We start from the raw sequence: 21,132 nt of genomic DNA, 5'->3' as shown, positions 1-21,132 counted from the left end.
TGCTCATGAGCTGCCACGTCAGAAAGGACAAAAACAGAAATGAAGTTGTGAGAAACTGAAAGGAAAAGCTGAAGCTTAAGAAGGCCATTTACCAGTAATTTACACCATGTTTGTAAAAATAAACACTCTCATCAGCACCACCCATCTGTAAACACCAGCCTTACGGAGGGAAGCAGGTCTGGGGAATAAGTGGCGATGATGATGATGATGATGTGCGTGTTTACATTAACGCACGATTTAGACTCCGACGCGTTTTCAGCCTCGCTCCCTGGGAGGCTGGACCTCTTCCTGAGACAACGCCCAAAGAGACCTCAGCCCAGAAGGTCACCATCCTGTCCTGATCCGGCAACGACAAGAATCTTAATGACCCCGCAGAGAGCCGCTCCTGCGTCTGCTTCCCGTTGAGGCGGCAGAAACTCACCCACCAGCAGGACCTGACCTACATTCTGTCCAATGTGGGTCAAGTTCACCACATTAACCTTTGACCCACACAGGAGCACGCTGAGCGCCAGTGTGGAGCGTTAATGAAGTTAACGCTCCACACTGGCGTGCGTGGGTTACACCAAGAAACAGAGCAAAAACAAAAGAATAGCTTCTTTTTTCTTTTTTTTTTCTCCGGAAACACAATTTGGACAAAAGCAAAAACAAAACATTTCAGCGACCAGATTAGAAGTCCCAGAGTTGGTTTTAATTCCGATATATCTGGAACAAAACTAAGTCAATTTCTAAAAATAGGAGCACATTGCAGTCAAACATGGTGGTGGTAGTGTGATGATCTGAGACTGCTTTGCTTCTTGGAGGAGAAACCCCCGGGGCAACATTTGGGTTATGCAGCAGCGTAATTATCCGACATTTAATTAGCTCACAAAATAGTCAAAGTCTGGACTTGGATCCAGCTGAGATGCTGGCGGCAGACTTTTAACAGCCCAGCCTGGCTGGATTATAGCATCTGTACAAAGATCGGGACAAGAATCCTTCCCAGCGACGTGAAAGACTCATTAGCACTTAATGCTGGTAAAGCACAACCAGCTATTACAATCTGTGGTTCTTAATAACTTTGCCCAGAAATATTATAAAACAGAGCAATTTCCATACAGAAAGGTGCTCAAACGCTTGCTTTAGCGGTTTTTATGTATTTTACTTTTAATATTTGCATAGCATCTTCCAAACCGATTGAAGGCAATATAAAAAAAACAATGTTTTCATACGTGACGTTCCTTGTCTTTGTCATTAAGTTGCAAACTATTATTTTCCATGGAAGAAAATAGATTTTTTCCTAAGAATGTAAATAAAATCCTGCTTCTTCATTGTATAAACTGCTATTAATAAAAAAAAACTTATTTAATTTTCTTTTAAAGGGCTGTGCAGCTTTTAATTAATTAATTAAAAAAAATACAACTACCAGCAGAAAAAAACAAGAAATAAATTTGAGAAACAGCCTGATCTGGAGGCTCGGGATAATATTTAGTACCATCTTATTTCTGTAGCTAATATTCCTTTAGGTGCATATATATTGTTTGGTTATGCGGTGTAATTTAACTGATACCGATGATCTGTCACTCAAAGGAAGGGATCAGTTTCAACAAATACCCGTTATGAAATTGGGTTGGTGGTTCCATGATGGAATATCTCATGCTTTTTAGTTACGTCTTAGCTCTTAACTGAATTATTAATATTATCTCAATATCACACGCTGATAAATATTTACATAATCATGCTAGACTTATGCTGTATGCGTAGTCAGGAAAAACAATAAAATCTCTGTTTGCTAAACCATCCAAGTCCTTTAGAATATAAATACATGTAAACTGTGACTATTTGGACAATCAAAGCAAAGAAAGACTTTAAAATGATTTATTAAACATATCTGCAACGTAATTTCATCCGAACAACACACATACATATATTGAAGTGAAAGACAAGTCGTTTAAAACAAACTAAAAACAAAAAAGAAATTAAAAACACTTAAGAAATCTGTACAATATACACATAAAACCAACTAAAACATAAAAAAGATGCTTAAAGTTTTTGTACAGGTGACACTTTACGAGTCTGACCGGATTATTTATCAGACGTAAACCGTCATGAAATGCAGGCCTGGTCTTAAAAACTCTTGCTTCTCTGGCTGCCGGGGTTTTCATGACAGGAGAGTGATGAGGGCATCCAGAAACTTGCTCCGATCCTCCGTCTTCAGTTCGATTACTGGAAACAGAAACATGCGCATAAATAAACATTAAAAAGAAAAACTCTGCTGAAAGAAGTGGGAGAACACATCCATCTCGTTCCAGCTGCATGTTTTCATTCAGCAGATTCCCCCGGAGCTGACTGGATGAATAAATACTCAAACACACAGCCATTAACAAACATCCTGGATGGATCAGATGAATGTTACTTTGTGGCATGACTTCTTCTGTTGTCATGATCAATATGAAACAATACTGCCACCTGGTGTCTGTAAAGGAGTCGGACATTACTGCAGAACAAGGTTTTGAGGACAGGGAATCCAATTTCAGCCTTTGCTCCTCATTCTTAGTCCAAAACCTACATTTCTTATTGGTAGTGCATCCCAATTGCTACAGTGGATGAAGGAGCACAGCTTTATCAGGGATCTACTTCGAAATAGAGTAGGAGTCCAATTAGAAAAGATTTGTAAGCAACATATTTTGTAATGGAAAAAAAACAACAACAAAAAAACATTACTCTATTGTAACTATTTAATTGAAATGTGCCAATGTTGTATAAACAGTCAGACTCTCAGTTATCACTAATAAGGATATAAAAAAATGTAACATTTTAATAATGTATATTTTATTTCATTTTCAATTCTGTTAAGTAACTAAAAGATCACAAAATATATATCTCTATCTATCTATCATATCTCTCTCTCATATACATATACATACATACATATACATACATACATATACATACATACATACATACACATATATATATATATATATATATATATATATATATATATATATATATATATATATATATATATATATATATATATATATATATATATATATATATATATATATATATTTATTTATTTATTTATTTATTTATTTTTTTTTTTTTTTCATTTTCTTCCATGAAAAGCATTTTCTTTAAATACTGGTATCTGACTGACCATTTCCCCCAACAGTGCTGTAAAAAAATAAAAAATAAAAAAATTGGACTGCTATAGATTTTATTATTATTTTTAGAATGGATAAAAAAAGAATCCGAACAGCCTGGCTCTCTGAGGTAAAAACTAATTGCTCCCTAGAGCTAATATCGGGATTTAAAGAGGACATATCATACATTTTAAATCCTTCCTTTTCATAATTAAAATCGTTCAGTCATGGTCTACATAAAGCGGAACTGCAATGCTTTGGTCTTAATTTCTCCTTAATTTACCGCCATGTTTCCTCTTTTTAAAGTCAAAGTCAAATCAAAGTATCTTTATTAGTTTCCCTTGAGAGAAATTTGCCTTGGATACAAGGATCAGCTGCACTTGTACTACATATTCAAATCACTAATTAAAAGGAGTCTCAGGAAAATAATAAATAAATATACAATAGTAACAACAGTTCATGAATCACAGTTCGACTAAAACGATCATATTGAAAACAAATCAACCATTAAAAATAGAGTAATTTCAAAGACCACTGTCCTCCCAGTTTGCTGATGTAGATCATAAGAGACTATAGATGTGGCCTACGTGTCCTTACCCTTTTAATCTTCTCATTCCGAACTATGCGCTCATTAACAAGTTTTATAGACAATTGGATGAACAAATGTTTTATATCTGTTATATTTGCATATGGGGGTCCTGTACCTTCTTCCAGAGTAACCCGTTCTGAGGTTCATCGCAACTCGTTTGGGTGCTGTCTCTTTAAATCTAAAAAGGAGGCACCTCCCTCCTAGCCGGTTATTTTTTGCAGTATGCTGTGGAACGGTGTAATGAACTGTGTGGGTTAATTCATCAACAACCCAACATTGATTGAAAAAATTACAAATAAAGAATATAAAGATATCGAAGCAGCTCCTGGAGAGACTAAAGTCAACTTTTCTGCACCCCTAGAGACTTCAAGTAGACAAGAAACTATATTTACGAGCTAAAAAAAAAAAGTGGATGTTGCATGAAATATCCCCTTTAATACAGCTGATAGAAACAACTGGCATTATGCATTTGTGATAACTAAGAATTAATTAAATTTTTCAGATTTAGAGCTTTTGTTGAAGTCTGTCCTTTACTCATCCAGTGCCTCAGCCTGTTCCAGCAGCTCCCACTGCTGAATTTCCCCATTTTTAATACAATAAAGGACATTTCTAACACATGAGAGGAAAATGTGTGGCATGTTTCTTGCTAGTGGTCGTAGTTTTTAATGTAACAGAAGTTGTTTTTTTTTTGACAGCACAGGAGGTTTACAAGCAGGGGATCAGCAACAACCGATGAAGGGCGATATGTTGACCCCCTACATGAACGAACGGACAGGTTTCTGTTTATCGGCAGCACTAGCAGATGAGATTCAGCAGTGTCACTTACTTGAAGTATCAAAGTGATCATGGAGGGTTCTGGAGCCAGTGCTTTCTGCAGCTTTTTCAAAGGCCCGACCAAAGAAGCTTCAGAGAAAAAGAATGTAAACATAAATGACAGTTCAGAATAAAAAAAAGATGTGCAAAATTCACTTCCCAGGGAAACGTGAGCCGGAAAAAGTCTACCTTATTATTAAAAAATGCTTTTTAACAATATTAAGATGAGCCTTTTTTTGACTAAAAACATCGACTGCTAATCTACTCCAGGACGGTTTCATTTATTGAAATTGAAACTGTATAAACCATTAATGCTGACAATAATTGGCAGCAATAATTATAAATATTAACTGTATTGTAGAAATAACTTGTCTTGTAACGAGACTCCGGGTGACAAAAGAAAGAATGTAATGTTATTATGTTTTAATTGCTTTTATTCTCTATGCTGACGATTTTTCACCTATGTTTTATTAATTTGTTATATTTATCTGATTGGTCTTTTGGGCGTTTATGTTTTGAGCTATTTGTAAACGTTTGTTTTCAACCTTCGTTTTTTTTTTTTTTCTTAGTCCTTGAACTGACCAGACAAAACCTGAATTTAATTGTATTAATTGAACGTTTGGGAAAGAAAACGGTGCCATTTATTGTATAGTGAATCAGAAAATGCAGAATTTGAAATAATGGAAATAATCCATTTAAAATATTGGTCAAATGACTTCAGTCTGTCAACACCAAGATTCCCTCAACAAATATACAAAAAAAAAAAAAATTATAATAATTGCCCAACAGGTGAATCTGTAGGTCAGTGCCTAACATGCGTTGCAACAAGCCTGGACATGTTTTATTTAATAGTGAAAGGAAACACACAGTGGATCAATAAAGATAAGCAATTATTATATTAAAAAAAAAGTTGCATGACTGAATAAAAGGTGCCGATAAAGGATATTGACACTTGTGCCATTAGTGTCAGGGAAGTGACACTAAAATGATATATTTCTCTAAACAGGGGCTGAATCGTCCCCTAACATGTTGGTTTAGCCCTGAATAGGAAAGTTATAATGTTATCATATTAAAATTTATCATATTATTTGCCCTTAAACAGAAATACACGCGTGACTTCAAGAATTGTGGCCGCGGTGTAAAGAAAGGGTATCGGGTTCTGAGTTCTAACCCCATTTAAAAAACAGCTTTAGATCCGACAGATTTACAATCCTCTTACAGGGAAGCTGTAAAGCCTGATGATTCCTAATTCAGTGTTTTATGCAGCCAATAAAGGCCGGGTTTAGCAACTAGAGCTCAGATTCAGAGCGGAAACGTACTTCTTCTTGTCAGACGTCTCCGACTCCGGAGGGATCCCCACAACAATGACGGTTCCCTTCTCCACGTCTTTAGGAGCGGCCATGATGAGAGGAAGCAGTTTGCAGCGTTTGTTCCTCGTCTGGACAAAGCAGCACACGACGAACCAAAGACGGTGAGGCCTTTAAATAACCAATCGCCACGTTCAGACTCTGACCAGACGGGTACTTACAGAGTGGACGAATGCCTTGAGCAGGTACTTGCAGAGCAGAGTTAACGCCAGCGGCTTGGAGAAGAGCCTCACATCAGGCGTTCCCTGCAGGGAAAACAGACGGGGACTTACTCTACGGTCTGCAGCAGAGAAGAAACGTCTTCATCAGGCATGAAGGAAAAGTGGTACCTCCACCAGGTAACAGTAGAGGAAGGGGCCCTGCGACAGGATGAGGTTAGTGCAGATGCAGCTGGCTACAGTCTGCTGGATGGCGATCAGCTTCCTCTTAGCCAGCTCAATGCCTGCGTTGAGACGATCAAGGTTACTCCTGCACAGAAGAATCAAAAACAACATCAACCATTTGTGCTTCTGCATACATGTAATGTTACTAGCGACTGGGGCTGAACGATTTTGGAAAATAATCTAAATTGCGATTTAATGCGATTTTTTTCCCCAGTTTAATTTATCATGTCTTTTTAAATATATACAAACAACAAATCAATTTGTTTCCTCGCCGTGCAGATTAGTTGCTAAAAGCCCCACAGCATCTAAACTCGGAGCAGAAATGATTGCGTTCTGCCTACGATATATTTCAACCACAATTGCAATTTAGACTTTTCTCCACATTAACCACAAGCAACAAAAATGTTCTCTAAATAAAGATGTTTGTAAACAAAGACTATTTAAAACAAGAACTTTTAATGTTTCTATTGATCAGAAAATTATTCAAGAGAACAGCTTTTAATTGATTTGGACATCGATCCTTGTTGAACATAAAGTGCAACCAACAAGCAAGTCTATGTATTAAACTGATTGACCTGTACTTAATGCTTTGTATGATTATACAAACTCTGAAACAAGTAATACAATTAGATTATCTCACTGCTGCAACTGTCTTCCCTTCCATGTAAAGACAAACCCACTTTAAACATTTTACCGACACCTAATGGACGTGTCTAATTCCCTAATTGTTACATAGCCAAAAAATTGCAGACCTCTGCGATTTGGAAATTGCGTTTTTTTTTTTTTTAAATCACGATTATATTGAAAATGCGAATAATTGTTCAGCCCTACTAGCAACGCATCGATTTTATAGCTTTTCTTCAAGTCTGTCCTTCTCACATCAGCCTGTTCCAGTTATGATTTATATAAAGTGGAACTGCAATGCTTTGGTCTGAATTCCCCGTTAACTTACCCCCACATTTCCCCTTTTTACCCCTGTTCATCTGAGAACAACTGGTTTGGGTACCGTCTCTTTAAATCTAAAAGGAGGCCTACAGCCTTCTGTAAATGAACTACAAAGTGTGCGACCTCTTCTCTTTGGATATTTTTGTTGATTTGCGTGAGGGAGCTGTGCTGTTTCATCATGTCAGGCAAAGGATTGTGGGATACCTTAAGGCTTCTTAGCACCGGTAAGGGCCGCCGCTGGGTTCCTCGGCATATAGTCATGAAAGGAAGCATACAGGCTACTGTTCCTACCTCCTTCCTTACTGACTGAACTATTCGGACAGCACTTATGGCAACCACTGATACAATCCGCTTTGGCTAAAGAGTCCTTTCTCTTCGGCTATATTTTGGTTAGCTGGAAGTCCATGACCTTGTTTAGCAGCTCTGCAACAAATAATATGATGTAACTGTTAAAAAAACAAAACGTAATAAACTGGGAAAACTGAACGGATTAAAAAACATTACAAATAAAGAACATAAAGATATCGACGCAGCTCCTGGAGAGACTAAAGTCGACTTTTCCGCACCCCTAGAGACTCCAAGTAGACAAGAAAATATATTTAAGGGCTAAAAAAATTTTAGATTTTGCATGAAATGTCCCCTTTAATAAAGCTCATAGAAACAACTGGCATCAAGCCTTTGTGACAACGAAGAAATAATTAAGTTTTGCAGATTTAGAGCTTTTGTAGAAATCAGTCCTTTTCTCAGCAGACAGAAAAATGTGTGGCATTTTCTCACTAGAGGTAGTAGTTTGAATGCAACAGAAGATTATCCCCCTTTAAACTGCATCCAATTGTTATACTCGGTTTATGCATTTAGACTGAAATTTGTAAGAAGTTTTTTTAATTCATTGGAAAACTAAAGTGTGATTTTTCTGAATTTGACCTGCTGATTACCAATCAGAGCAAATCAAAAGGAAAAATGGACAAATATGATTGACTTATTGGGATTGAATCATTAATCTAACACCTTTAATAAAAAAAATAAATCGGTAGCAGCTGCCAGATTTTAAAGGGAAGGTGACACCCATTAGGATTCCTTGATGTCGGCTGAAATTTTCTGGACGCACCGTGAAAGCGAATCAAGCGCACTGATGAAGTTGTTGGTGGTGTCGTTCTCTTCTCTCTCTGTGCTCTCCAGCAAGGCAGCAGTGGCGTGCACCATGTCGCTGGCCAGGAAACGGTTCTTAAAGCCAAAGTGGACACCGAATGTCTGAATGCGGATGTCCTTCATTCTGTCAAAGAGAGAATGAGACAAACATTAGAACAGGTAAAAAACATTTTTTAACTCATCTGCAGCTTTTATTTGCCATTTTTCTTCTTCTTCTGATGGTGCCTTTTAGGGCTTTGCCACAATGGATCTTCACCCTCCATCGAACCCCATTCCCACTAGAATCCCCCTCTGTCACAATAGTCCTCTGCTCCACGAGTCTAGTGAGCATCCAGGATGATCCAGGAACACCTCCAGGAAATTAACCCTTAAAGATCACCGTCTAAATATTTTAGGGAGAAGAAACCCAACGTGCAAAAGTAGGACCAGCAGGAACCGTCATGGACACAAAGAAGATCATAATCACAGTTGTGCAAATACATATTTAACTCATCATAAATTATAGATACATAGATGCTAGAGTATAAAGCATTACACATACATCATTATGATTATAATAAGCAGCAGTTAATATTATATTAATAGTTACACTTTCATCATTGTCAATATTGTTATTAATTCATTAGTATTATCATTATGACAAGTAACTACCACCACTATTATTTACAGAAGTAATATTAACATTGTTGCAAATTCATAAGTTAAATTCCTCTTTTACTTCTCTTGTCTCTGTAAAATGTTTTTTCTTTTGTTTAAAAATTAGTCTGCTGTTTTTTTAACGATGCAAGCATTGGAAACCTGTCAAATTCCTTGTTTGTACAAAAAAAACTGGGTGAATAAAGTTAATTATATTATGTTAATACTATGAGAATTATTACTACAACTATCAATGGTATTGTTTATATATATATATATATATATATATATATATATATATATATATATATATATATATATATATATATATATATATATATATATATATATATATATATATATATATATATATATACTACCGTTATATTCTGTTTAAGAAAATCATATTTATTTGCTGTACTTCTCTATATATAGAAAATGATAAGAGGGCATGCCATACTTTAGGATATTTAAGTGCCGAGTGGGAAGGCTGTCACTGATTGCTTAACATTCAGTTTTTATATTAGCCTTGAAAGGCAGCGGTGGCCTCCAGGTTCAAGCAGGAAGGCTGAAAGTTCTTGGTTCGAATCCGACAGACTGCCACGCTGAGTCCCTGAGCAAGACCCATTAGCCCGAGAATGCTCCCCTGGCGCCACACAGTGGCAGCCCCCTGCTGCAGAGGAATGTAGAAAACATGTAATTAAAAGTAGAGGTAATTTTAATATTTTCAGATCCCCCCAACCCAAAATGGACCTTTTGTATTTTCTAAATTAATGGTTGTTAATAAAAGGGAGAGGCTGTTTTAAATCTCTTCTGCTGGTTATGTGAGTAAACAGTTTTAGAGCCCAAATATACATACCCGTATTTATTGGAGGACTCTTCAATGACGTCCCTGAGGTTCTCTTTGATTGTAACGTCCATAGACTTAAATTTTTGTTTCACTTGTCTCAGTGGTAACCTGTAAGAAGAATTAAAAACACACACACACATGCAGAGACAAACCACCATTAGCATAAAATAAAAATAGAGGAACGCTCTCCACCGTTTTTTACACCACGCTCTGACTTTAAAGCTCATACCCCATATCGGCCAAGAACTCCTGGAGCTTCTTCTGGCCTTTCAAGGTCCAGATCTTGAAGCTGCACGCTGTGTAGTAGGAGTTGCATATACTCTCATACAGAGACCAGTGGTGGTACAACGTCAGACGAAGGCTGGAGCGGAGCGTTAAGATAAAACCCGTGTGTGGCGAAAAATAAACCTGCGAGCTAGAGCAGCTGACGGCGAAGTGAAGGATACTCGTATTCAAAGGAGATCCGCATGCAGTCGATGGACAGAGAGTTCTCCTCGTCCTCGTTTCGGTGGTTATGCCGGGAGACGTGTCGCTGCATCGTCGCGATATCCGACACGTATTTCATGCTAAGGACAAGAACGTGAAATCCCTTTCAGAACGCCGTTTGTATCAGAAGCTTTATTGAAATCCTGGAGGTTGTGCTTACTGCGTGATCTTATCGTGAACCCACTGGTCCGTCAGGCCGATGATGGCCCACCTGCAACACAAACAACACCGTCAACACGCAGCGGCCCGCGGCAGCAAACGCCTGCCGTGTTGTCGGGAGACGAGGCTCACCACAGCATGTCCTTCGTGTCTTTGGTGAGAACCCAGGCGAGCTCAAAAAACATCAAGGCAGCCTGCAAACAGAGAAGTCTCTTAAACAGGGTTGCCACGCGGCTTTCAGCACCAACTACCAGACTTCTGCGTGTTCATTCAGACACATTATGAGAGGACAGAAGCAAATCTTCAATATTCATTCACCCGAGATGAATGAATAGAGAAGACGGCTCACCCGCTACTACCATCTAATGTAGAACAGATTACTAGATCAATGTGTGCTTCTGTGCTTTTTTGTCTCTCTTGTTGTGTCTCTGTTCTGTCTTCTGTAACCCCCAGTCGGTCAAGGCAGATGACCGTTCACACTGAGCCCGGTTCTGCTGGAGGTTTTTCTTCCTGTTAATGGGGAGTTTTTCTTCCCACTGTCGCTTCATGCTTGCTCAGTATGAGGGATTGCTGCAAAGCCATGGACAATGCAGACGACTCTCCCTGCAGCTCTACGGTTCCCCAGGAGTGAATGCTGCTTGTTGGGACTTTGATGCAATCAACTGGTTCCCTTATATAGGACATTTTTGACCAATCTGTATAATCTGACCCAATCTGTATAATATGATTGAACTTGATTTTGTAAAGTGCCTTGAGATGACATGTTTCATGAATTGGCGCTATATAAATAAAATTGAATTGAAGATGCAGAAGTGAATTTCTCCATTGTGAGATCAATAAAGTTCAATTATTATTATTATTATTATTTGGACGGAGAGCCAGATTGATGGAAGGACAGAAGTTATTGCTTATTATAGTAATCCATTGACTTATCGATTATTTTGTAAAAATAAAAAAAATCTTAGTACGTAAATTAACATACTTTAATAAACAAGCATTTTGACCTTCAACCTTAGTTGCACAATTTCAATGAATTTTAAATGGCAAAAACATACAAAAAACTCAATTCAATGCTCACAACAAGTTTATTTACTTAAAGACTTTAGCTGATTGATCTGTTGACTATTGCTGCAATTAATAGATTCATATTTTTTTTTACAGAATTTGAACCAGGACAAGTTAAAACTTTTCCCCTTAAGGATTTCCAGACAGAGCATATTTACAATTAAATGCAAAATGGATATATTTTTTTTGCAGTTTTGGCTAACTTTGGTAAATTACCGCTCTGAGTGGGTAGTTCTTGTATTAGAGTCCATATACTCCAGTTAATGATAATTCATTAACTAAGCTGATTATTATCGATTAATCTGATTAATTGGTTCAGCCCTAACGGACAAACAGATGGCTAGACAAATGAATGAAAGGACAGAATCACCGTAAGACGTCTGGACAGATGGAAAAACAAATGGACGAGCAAATGGATGGAAGGACCGATGAAGAAACAGGTGGAAGAATAGAGGGATGGACAAACTGGCAGATTAAATAAATCCATGGATCAGGAAATTAAGTCTTTCCAAAACTCTAATTTTATTTTTCCACACTTATCCAGACCTGGGAGGGGGTGGATAATGGACATCCATAATTCACCCATAAACTTCAAACGAGTCTCTCTGATGTTCAGCATACTCACAGAGGTGCCGTGGTATTCGTACTGCTCGTAGTCGAACAGGATTTCCCTCCTATGAAACATTAGAATCAACCAAGTTATTTTGGCCTACCAAATAAAAATAAAAAATAAAATAAATGTGTGACATGTTTTAAACCATCCTGAGCTTTTTCATACTTGCAAGGAATCAAATAATAATCACTGTTTATGGCAGCCTTTCAGAAAGTCTTAATGTTTTTCCCTGCGGTCACACCCGGCCATAAAAAACAAGTTTGTTGTTTGTTTGTCGGTGCTCAGCTTGGCTAATTTGCTGCAAAAAAACAATTGTAAGAGCTCTGAAAAAAAAATGAGGCCATGCGAATTAAACGACCCTCTGGAAGCCTGTAGGACTACCGTTCAAGACGACCTTAAAAAGTATAAGAAAGTCTGGCTTCCTGGGTGGAAAACACAAAGAACTGGGGAGACGTGGATCAAGACTTTTACACAGAATTAACAGTATGGCTAAGAAAACAACCCGTCACCTTCGTGCCTCCCACTCCCTCTTGGCTCTCTGCCGTTCAATCCTCCTCTCAATGGCGCCCTGCAACGACACAGCGGTCAGCTCAACGCGTTCTCAGCTTCGGCTCTTCTGCCTTCGGCGGATCCGGCTCACCTCGTCGAATCTCCGCCGTTTGCCCGACGGCTCCGAGCCTTCGTCGCTCTCGTTGCCGGAGTCGCCTCCGTCCTCGTCTTCCTCTTCTTCGTCCCGGAAGATGTCGTCGTACGCCGGCACGCCGAGGTCGTCGTCCTGTTTGATGAGCAGCTTGATCTGCAACAGGAGAAGGAAGAGGAGGAAACAGTCACTCGCACAAGTGATGAAGGCCTGTGCACCAACCAGATGATGAAATTCAGCATTTGGTCCAGTTGTAAGTTAAAAAAGCACTAAACACCGAATATAATTAAATATAAGTTTAATATAATGCTGCCGAACTTGCAGTTTCCAGATGCATTTTTGCACAAATGCCTTTTGCACCATCATTTCTGCACATACAAATGGTTTTAAAAATTCTCCTGTGCACCGTGATCGCACACTGTTCTCTTCTCCTGCATTGTTTACATTTCAATTGTTTACTTTTTAATCACTGCTGCAATGTACACTGTAATTTACAAGCTGTATGCAACGAAAGTTTGTTCTGTATGCACTCTCTACATACAAAATGACAAATAAAGATGTCTAAGTCTAAGACAATAAAAATAGGACACAAGGATGCATGGGTAGAAGGACGCAGAAATAAAGGAGAGTATTGGGAAGAAAAGAGGGAGAAAACAAAGACATTAGGGAAAGACAAGTTAAGACAGATTGGACAGGTGGAAGAGAGATGTGACGCGAGGAAAGAAGGAAATAAGGACAGAGGACACTGAAGGACACAAGGAAGAAAGTGACAAAAGACACAAGGAAAAGAACGGAGGAGGACACAATAAAGTATACAGGAAGGCAGAAAGTTGGGAAAGAAGGAAAAAAAGCAAGGATACAAGAGTTTTCTGAAAATGGCAGAGAGAATAAAGTCTGTAAATATATATTATTTCTCTGTGCTCTGATTTGCTTTTTCCAGGCGTGAAAAAAAAAACAAAACAGTGAAATCAAACTCAACATTTTTCCAGACTGCGCAGGGACCCTATAGTTAGATGCTTCACCAAGTACCTCGTCTTCTGCATTTTTTGGTGTTTTACATATTTTCCTGGTGCTACATAGGTAAACTAAAACTAAACACCCCACACATGTACAGGGCTTTTAATTGGTTCACAAGTTCTGCACTAATTTTACATATATATACGTTTTTTTATACATTCTTTATACATGGCTTTTCTAGCTACATTGACTTAATATAGTTTGGACTTACCGAGTTATAACCACATACTGGGATTTCACGTGGTAGAACAAGACACAGACGTGTATGACTGCGAATGCGACAGAGACTGATACATAAATATTAATTTCTTTGTTAAATAAAATCCTATAGATAGCGGCATGAATTTGTCTTCGTTTAAATAGAGTCCAGAGCAAATTACCAATTCTTCGGAGAACATCAGTGAATGAACGTCATTGCGCAACGTCCAAGGAAGGCAAAAATAATATCGAAAAGGTTTAAAAAAAAAAAAAATCTTACAAAGCATCGTTGGGAAAAGTACAGCACAACTGCAAACCTACCAAAACACGGTCAGCTTCCTGAACTGAAAGGCCGGGTTAGGAGAACATTATTATTAATTTTTAAGGGAGGAACAGCAGACACACATTATCTCTGGGGGAGCTGCAGAGATCCACAGCTCCGGTGGGAGAATCTGTGGCTATAAGCCATAAAAAGCGCCTTCTGCAGTAAGGCTGAACGATTTTGGAAAATAATCTAATTGCGATTTTTTTTCTTAATATTGCGATTTAATGCGATTTTTTTTCCAGTTTAATTTATCATGTGTTTTAAAATAGATACAAAAAACAAATCAATTTGCTTCCTCTCCATGTAGATTAGTTGCTAAAAGACCCACAGCATCTAAACTCGGAGCAGTAATGATTGCATTCTGCCTACAATATATTTCAACCAAAATTGCAATTTTGACTTTTCTCTGCATTAACCACAGACAACAAAAATGGCCTCTAAATAAAGATGTTTGTAAACAAGGACTATTTTAAATATGAACTTTTAATGTTTCTATTGATCAGAATATTATTCAAGAGAACAGCTTTTAATTTAATTGGACATCAATCCTTGTTGAACATAAAGTGCAAAGTCCAACCAACAAGCAAGTCTATGTATTAAACTGATTGACCAGTACTTAATGCTTTGTATAATTATACAAACTCTAAAATAAGTAATAAAATTAGATTATTTCACTGCTGCAACTGTCTTCCCTTCCATGTGGAGGCAAACCCACTTTAAACATTTTACTTACACCTATTGGATGTGTATAATTCCCTAATTGTTACATAGCCAAAAATTGCAGACCTCTGCGATTTGGAAATTGCGATTTTTACGATTATATTGAAAATGCGATTAATTGTTCAGCCCTATTCTGCAGTACGACAGCAGCAGGAAATACAGCACAGAGACGTAGAAGAAGACGCTCTGGTCAGATGACACGGAAATTTGACTTATTGGACAACGAGCAATTTGCTTTGAGTGGTGGGGGAAAAAAGCAACACATGATCCCCATGGTGAGCATCATGCTTTGGGGAAGCTTGTCGTAACTGGAAATATGAAGACGGAGGGAGCTAAATACGCTGGAAAGAAACGTATCTGAGGCAAATGACTTGATACGGGAACAGAGGATCCTTCTCCCAGCAGAGCAACAACCCTAAACAGCCAGAGATACGATGGAAACGCTTAGATCATCAAACCACACCCTCGAGTCTGTTCGGCCTAGTCAAAGTCCAATCTGAGGTAAGGTTTGATGTTAATGTTTTCATCTAATCTCACTGAGCTGGAGCTGCTTTGCAAAGAAAATGGTGCAAATATTTAATTCTCTAAATATGCAAAGCTGATGGAGACATAACCAAGAGCACTTGCCTGCTGTAAACGCAGCAAAATGTAGTTCTGAAAAACATTTACAGAGGAGGGCTGAATGCAAAGGGACCCCACTTTTCAGATTTTTTATTTGAAAAAATAAATAAATTAGAAGCATGCAAGAACTTTCAGTTTACAGTAATCCATAATTATGTGTTTGTCTGTCATATGTAATCCCAATAAAATACATTTACTTGTAGCTTTAGTATGTCTTTATACATCAGAGTTCACTTTAATGTCTTTCCGGAGGACACGCAGACTCCCCATTTGACCTGATTGGTGAGTCGAGTAACCCGACACACAGCTGCCCACGTTTTTTGTTCCCAAAGAGTATTTTTTTTTCACGTAGTCTGGTTTGATCTGAGCAGGCGACGTCACCTGAGTGTCATTGTAGACGTTCACCACGTCCACGGGCCGGTGGGTGTCGCAGATGAAGAAGACGGAGTCGTCGTCCGGCTGCAGCATCTCGAGGAGGTCGACGTTGGCCCCACAGTTTATGAGAACAAAGTATCGAAACTAAAAAAAACACAAAAGGAAAACGTTCGGTCCTGTGTGTGAGGAGGAGGAGGGGGGAGGGGGGGGGGAACAAACTCAACATTTCTTCCTTATGCCACCATGTGACGTCACTCACCTGCTCTTTGTGCTCCAGGAAGGCCGTGCTGAGGTCCTGCCAGCCTCTAACCGGCACCAGCGTGTACTGGATCTGGTCGCAGTGAAACAGCGCCTGGGAAAATGGATCGACTGATCATCTTAAAGTTAATTGGGAGACATGTTTTGATATCTTGTGTAAAATTACAGTTTTGCTCCCACGGAGTGGATTAAGCGGCAGAGGAAGAGGTGACAAATCGAATCCTTAGACTGATGGGAGGACAGTTCTTCCAATGAGACCTCAGCCCAACAAATGTAACTTTATGTTTGTCCTTTTAACTGAATTAACCTAAAGACCCATTTACAACCTAAACTTCCATTCAGAGTCGTTATAAAGCACAGCAAATGTCATCTCAAGGCACTTTGCAAGAGAAAAACCGATCCAGTTAATTACCCGTTGTACAGAACTGAATTCAGTTAAGTCCAAGTTTGATTTAAAGGCGTCAAACACAATCAAGACATAAAGTCAGGTTCTGCTCAGTTTGACTATACAGTCAAATTCAGATGGTGATATAACCTCATTGGTAAAACTTCATCTATGGTAAAAACTTTCTGTCCAGTTGCTACATTTGGTGTCAAAAGATAAAACAAAAAAGAAATTAGTTTGGATTACTGAGCATCTTAGAGACATTTAAAAAGGGTTTAAGCTCGACTCAAACAACAACAAAGGGTTGATATTCAATACAAAACTGTCCAAATGTTTGAAACACCCCTGATTTGTTTGTGATTTGCTTTGAAGGAGACAGGAGTGTCACAAAAGACTTTAAAGTTGTGCCGTTCAATAGTTTCCAGGGGTTTCTGGCGGTCTTTTCAATATTTTCTTTGGGCTTTTTAGAGTCAAGCCTCTGTCGAAAATCTCCCATAAAAAAAATAAAACAAACGCTGATTATAGCACTACACCAACCTGTTACTTTAAACTTTTTGCTCCCTTTTTTCTATCTTCTGCACATGTTGTTAGAATAAATTTTCAAATTCATTCTGAGGCCATGAGAGAACTTGGGCGTTGTGTTGTGACTTAAGATGTTTTATCAGGTTACTTGTATTGTAACTGCTGGGGTTTGTTCCTCTTCTTGATAACTTTGATTTACATATTTCGCTACTAGCCTTACTTTTGTCGTCCTCGTTTACTTGAAAATACTTCCAAATAGCGGACATGACTAAGTCCTTCACCCTCTATGAGTTTTCAGTAGCTGTGGGTTTTGAAAGTAATAATGTTTTCCATCGTCCCACTCCTGGTGTTTAAACCCCTAACCCATCATAAAACAGAGCTTTATTATTTTTATTCAACAGCGCCGCTTGAAGAACAGACCAACTGGCTTATCTAGTGTTGCGCTATAAAAACTAAAAAAAAAACTATAAAAACTGGGAGAGCAAATCATATTCTGCACAATAAAAACTACGCCAAAATTCATCTGGTGTTTGTGCTATATTTTGTTTAGTCAAAAATTACAAAAATGTTACAGATTACATCTTATATTTCTGATAATCAACAGCTCGGGTTATTTTAGCAGCAGTAAGAATAATTATGGCTTTGCTATTCTCGTATAAACAGAATTAGATTGCAGTATATAAGTTTTAGTTTTTGTAACAATACAATGAAAGCTGTGTGTTTAAACAGGTTAAACACATATCAGGCCATACCTAGATTATATATTTGATATACCGCTAGTTTTTATGTTTCTTTCATGTTTGACATTTTACAAATTTGCCAGTTACCAGAAAAAAAACTTGTTTACAGCGTAACAAGCGGCCTAGCAACAAACCTGACTGAACCCAGAGGTGGAAAATATGTGAAAGTGCAGAAAAGCTCAAAGAAAACCTTTAAAAAGACCCGCAGAAAGCCTTAGGAAGTATGGATGAAGACAAAGTCTGCCTTCCTCGAGGCAAACTGGGGCATAAGTCAGGACTTTGGCAGACATGTACTGTGGAAACCAGATAGTAACATAACCTTCATGCACATATTTCTTTTTACCGCCTGTCACTAAATCAGACTAAAATGTTTTTGTTTTGCATCGGTTATGATTATCAAGATCAGACTGATTTGTTAAATGTCAGAATAAAGAGATACTTTCAAATATTCATTATTAGAATGTGAGAAAAAAAGTGTATTTTAGCAGTGTGTGTAAATATCTGGCTTCAGCTGAAATTCGTGTCTACTACTGTAATTAACTTTAAGAAGAAAACTACAAACAGTTGAGAGTAATATAGAAAAAAAGTCACTCATATTTTTACAAATGCATTTACATTTGCACAAAGCTTAGATATATTATAAAGCAAACACATGTATCCACTCTAGAGACACTAAGCAAGTAGTAGGCTAACGCCAGCTGTACGTCCTCCCATTCAGATGGACTGGATGCATCTGTCGTCCTAAAAAGTTCCCCTTTGTTTTGGCCTGAAGAGAGGAGCTAACCCACGCTGACAGGAAGCCTTCCCCTCACCTGCAGGATCTTACAGGCGCAGAGCGCGTCGATGTCCGCTGCAACCAGGAGGGCGACTCTCTGAAGGCAAACAAAACCGGCGTAAAACACACAAAACTCACCATTTCCGTCGGAAAAGCTTACCGTCTACCGCTAGCCCCGGGTTAGCCCACAGAGCGCTACGAAGAACGTACCTGGTTGACGACAACGTCATAAAAATCCTTCTTTATGTCAGTGACAAACATGTTCCGGTAGTGATTAGAGAAGAGGCGAGACTGATAAAAGCCCTTCTAGGAAGGCTGGACGGAGAAGTTGATTTAGTTTGCTTGCTAGTGCAGGAGCTCCGGCTGCCACAGACGGAGGTGCTGTTGTTTTCCGTGTTAGAAATCTGGCGCCAACTGCACGCGACGCTTCCAACCAATCACCGGGCAAGAACATGGAGACGTCAGAGCCCCCAGACCACGCCCACCACGGAGATCACAATGCTGTGACCATGACACGCAACCTTGCTTTTTATATATATATATATATATATATATATATATATATATATATATATATATATATATATATATATATATATATATATATATGTGTGTATATATATTTGATATATATATATATATATATATATATATATATATAAAGCAAGGTTGCGTGTCATATGGACACAGCAGCGTTGTGATCTCCGTGGTAGGCGTGGTCTGGGGGCTCTGACGTTTCCATGTTCTTGCCCGGTGATTGGTTGGAATATATATATATATATATATATATATATATATATATATATATATATATATATATATATATATATATATATATATATATATATATATAAAAAACACAGAATAGGGTTTTTGGGAAAAAGGCCTAGCTACAAATTTCCCAAAAAAACCTTACCTGCATATATATATATATATATATATATATATATATATATTATATATATATATATATATATATATATATATATATATATATATATATATATATAGGTAAGGTTTTTTTGGGAAATTTGTAGCTAGGCCTTTTTCCCAAAAACCCTATTCTGTGTTTTATACATAAGTTCTGCAGCTCCATCAGTGTTGCTGTTGACAGCCTGTCTGTCCTGTACCTGGCTCAAATCATTGGTAAATACTTTCATTGTGCATCTTTAATGCTGTGCAAATGTCTGTACCCCTTTTTCTTATAAATTTATACAGTACACTTCTACAGACTCTTACCTTTTTTGCAAACTATGGTTATACTGTAGCTAATGGATGCAAATGCACAAAAGCCAAGAAAGTCCTACCTAGACAGCTGACTTCTTTTCTAGTTATATCAGATTCACTAGGACTCACGCGTGGTGTAAACTCAAGAATGTATCAAAACCAAGAATTAGCTGAAACATGTGCCTATGTATGTAACATCATTGGAGCATTTAAAAAAATGTATTTATTTATTTATTAACTGGACAAATGTCAATGTATGGAAAAGGTTTTACACTGATTAATCAAAGTCTAATATTTTATAATCACACAAGCCAGGCATTTTAAACAGGAGTATGTACATAATGTACACATTATTTATGAAATGTTATTCGAGTTAAGTGTCAGTGGTCAAAAATAAATGAACAAAACTTGACAATTTGATTTTCTTTTGTATTAGATGCATTTCTGGTTTTAATTTGCAATTAATTAACAAAAAGGAAAAATATGCAAACATCAGGAACATTTACCCAACAGTTAAGTGTTCATTGAAAGCATCACAACATGGGAAACAAATCTGGACATCTTCTCAGCATGAGCAGCTACATGTGGCCGTGATCCTAAAGCTAGCAAGCAGTTCTGTGAGTATTCCCTTTACATGAGAGCAGAAACATTAGCCTGATACAGAATACGGGAACGGAAAATCTCAAAAACTCTTAACAAATGGACGGAAGCTGTGAGCTAAACATGCACATTTATCAAAAATAAAGCCGCCTAACACATAAAACCAAAGTGTGCTGTGATTATATGAATTTAAAGATCGTCACATGTAAACGAAAACAAAACAAAAAAATAATCCATATTCAAGTAATGTCAAACATGCCATAAAATTAACAACGCTTGTAACTCGTCTTTAAGGTCAGAAAGGGAGGTTTCCATCTAATCTTAGGTTTACAATGTTAAAAACATTCACGTTTGACTCCATCAAAAATGAAATTTCAAACATTGTTTCTCTGAGGTAAAGAACGGCAGCATGCCACACTGAAACACTGAGTTGCATCTTTACAACGGAGTCCTGTACGTGTAAAAGGACAGGGTGAGCTTAGGGTGTGACTGATGCACAGCGTGGCTTTATGTACAAACAGAAATACTTAAAGTAACGCTGTAAACAAA

General features: G+C 37.8%; 1 protein-coding gene across 1 annotated transcript; it reads right to left on the bottom strand.

The window, feature by feature from the left end:
* Positions 1–1,840: 1,840 nt before the first annotated feature.
* Positions 1,841–19,165, bottom strand: cdc45 (CDC45 cell division cycle 45 homolog (S. cerevisiae)). Its single transcript, XM_036143960.1, has 18 exons — positions 18,967–19,165; positions 18,794–18,853; positions 16,336–16,428; positions 16,083–16,220; positions 12,821–12,976; positions 12,690–12,748; positions 12,193–12,241; positions 10,635–10,696; positions 10,504–10,554; positions 10,304–10,423; positions 10,087–10,218; positions 9,867–9,965; positions 8,331–8,495; positions 6,224–6,362; positions 6,056–6,139; positions 5,847–5,965; positions 4,541–4,617; positions 1,841–2,202 (listed from the first exon to the last, which is right to left on the bottom strand). Exons 1-18 carry the CDS (start codon positions 19,015–19,017, stop codon positions 2,138–2,140), a joined length of 1,719 nt encoding a protein of 572 aa, XP_035999853.1. The 5' UTR covers positions 19,018–19,165; the 3' UTR covers positions 1,841–2,137.
* Positions 19,166–21,132: the final 1,967 nt, after the last annotated feature.

Source organism: Fundulus heteroclitus, chromosome 12, assembly GCF_011125445.2.
Source record: "Fundulus heteroclitus isolate FHET01 chromosome 12, MU-UCD_Fhet_4.1, whole genome shotgun sequence".
Taxonomy (NCBI): domain Eukaryota; kingdom Metazoa; phylum Chordata; class Actinopteri; order Cyprinodontiformes; family Fundulidae; genus Fundulus; species Fundulus heteroclitus.
This window is presented reverse-complemented; position numbering and strand designations above follow the sequence as displayed.

Excerpts from the sequence above, each read along its gene's own strand:
- cdc45 (XM_036143960.1), bottom strand. The coding sequence starts at position 19,017 with ATGTTTGTCACTGACATAAAGAAGGATTTTTATGACGTTGTCGTCAAC. Across the intron at positions 9,966-10,086 it reads GAGTTCTTGGCCGATATGGG|GTTACCACTGAGACAAGTGA; the intron begins GTATGAGCTTTA and ends TTCTTCTTACAG. Across the intron at positions 6,363-8,330 it reads GCGCTTGATTCGCTTTCACG|GAGTAACCTTGATCGTCTCA; the intron begins GTGCGTCCAGAA and ends TCTTCTGTGCAG.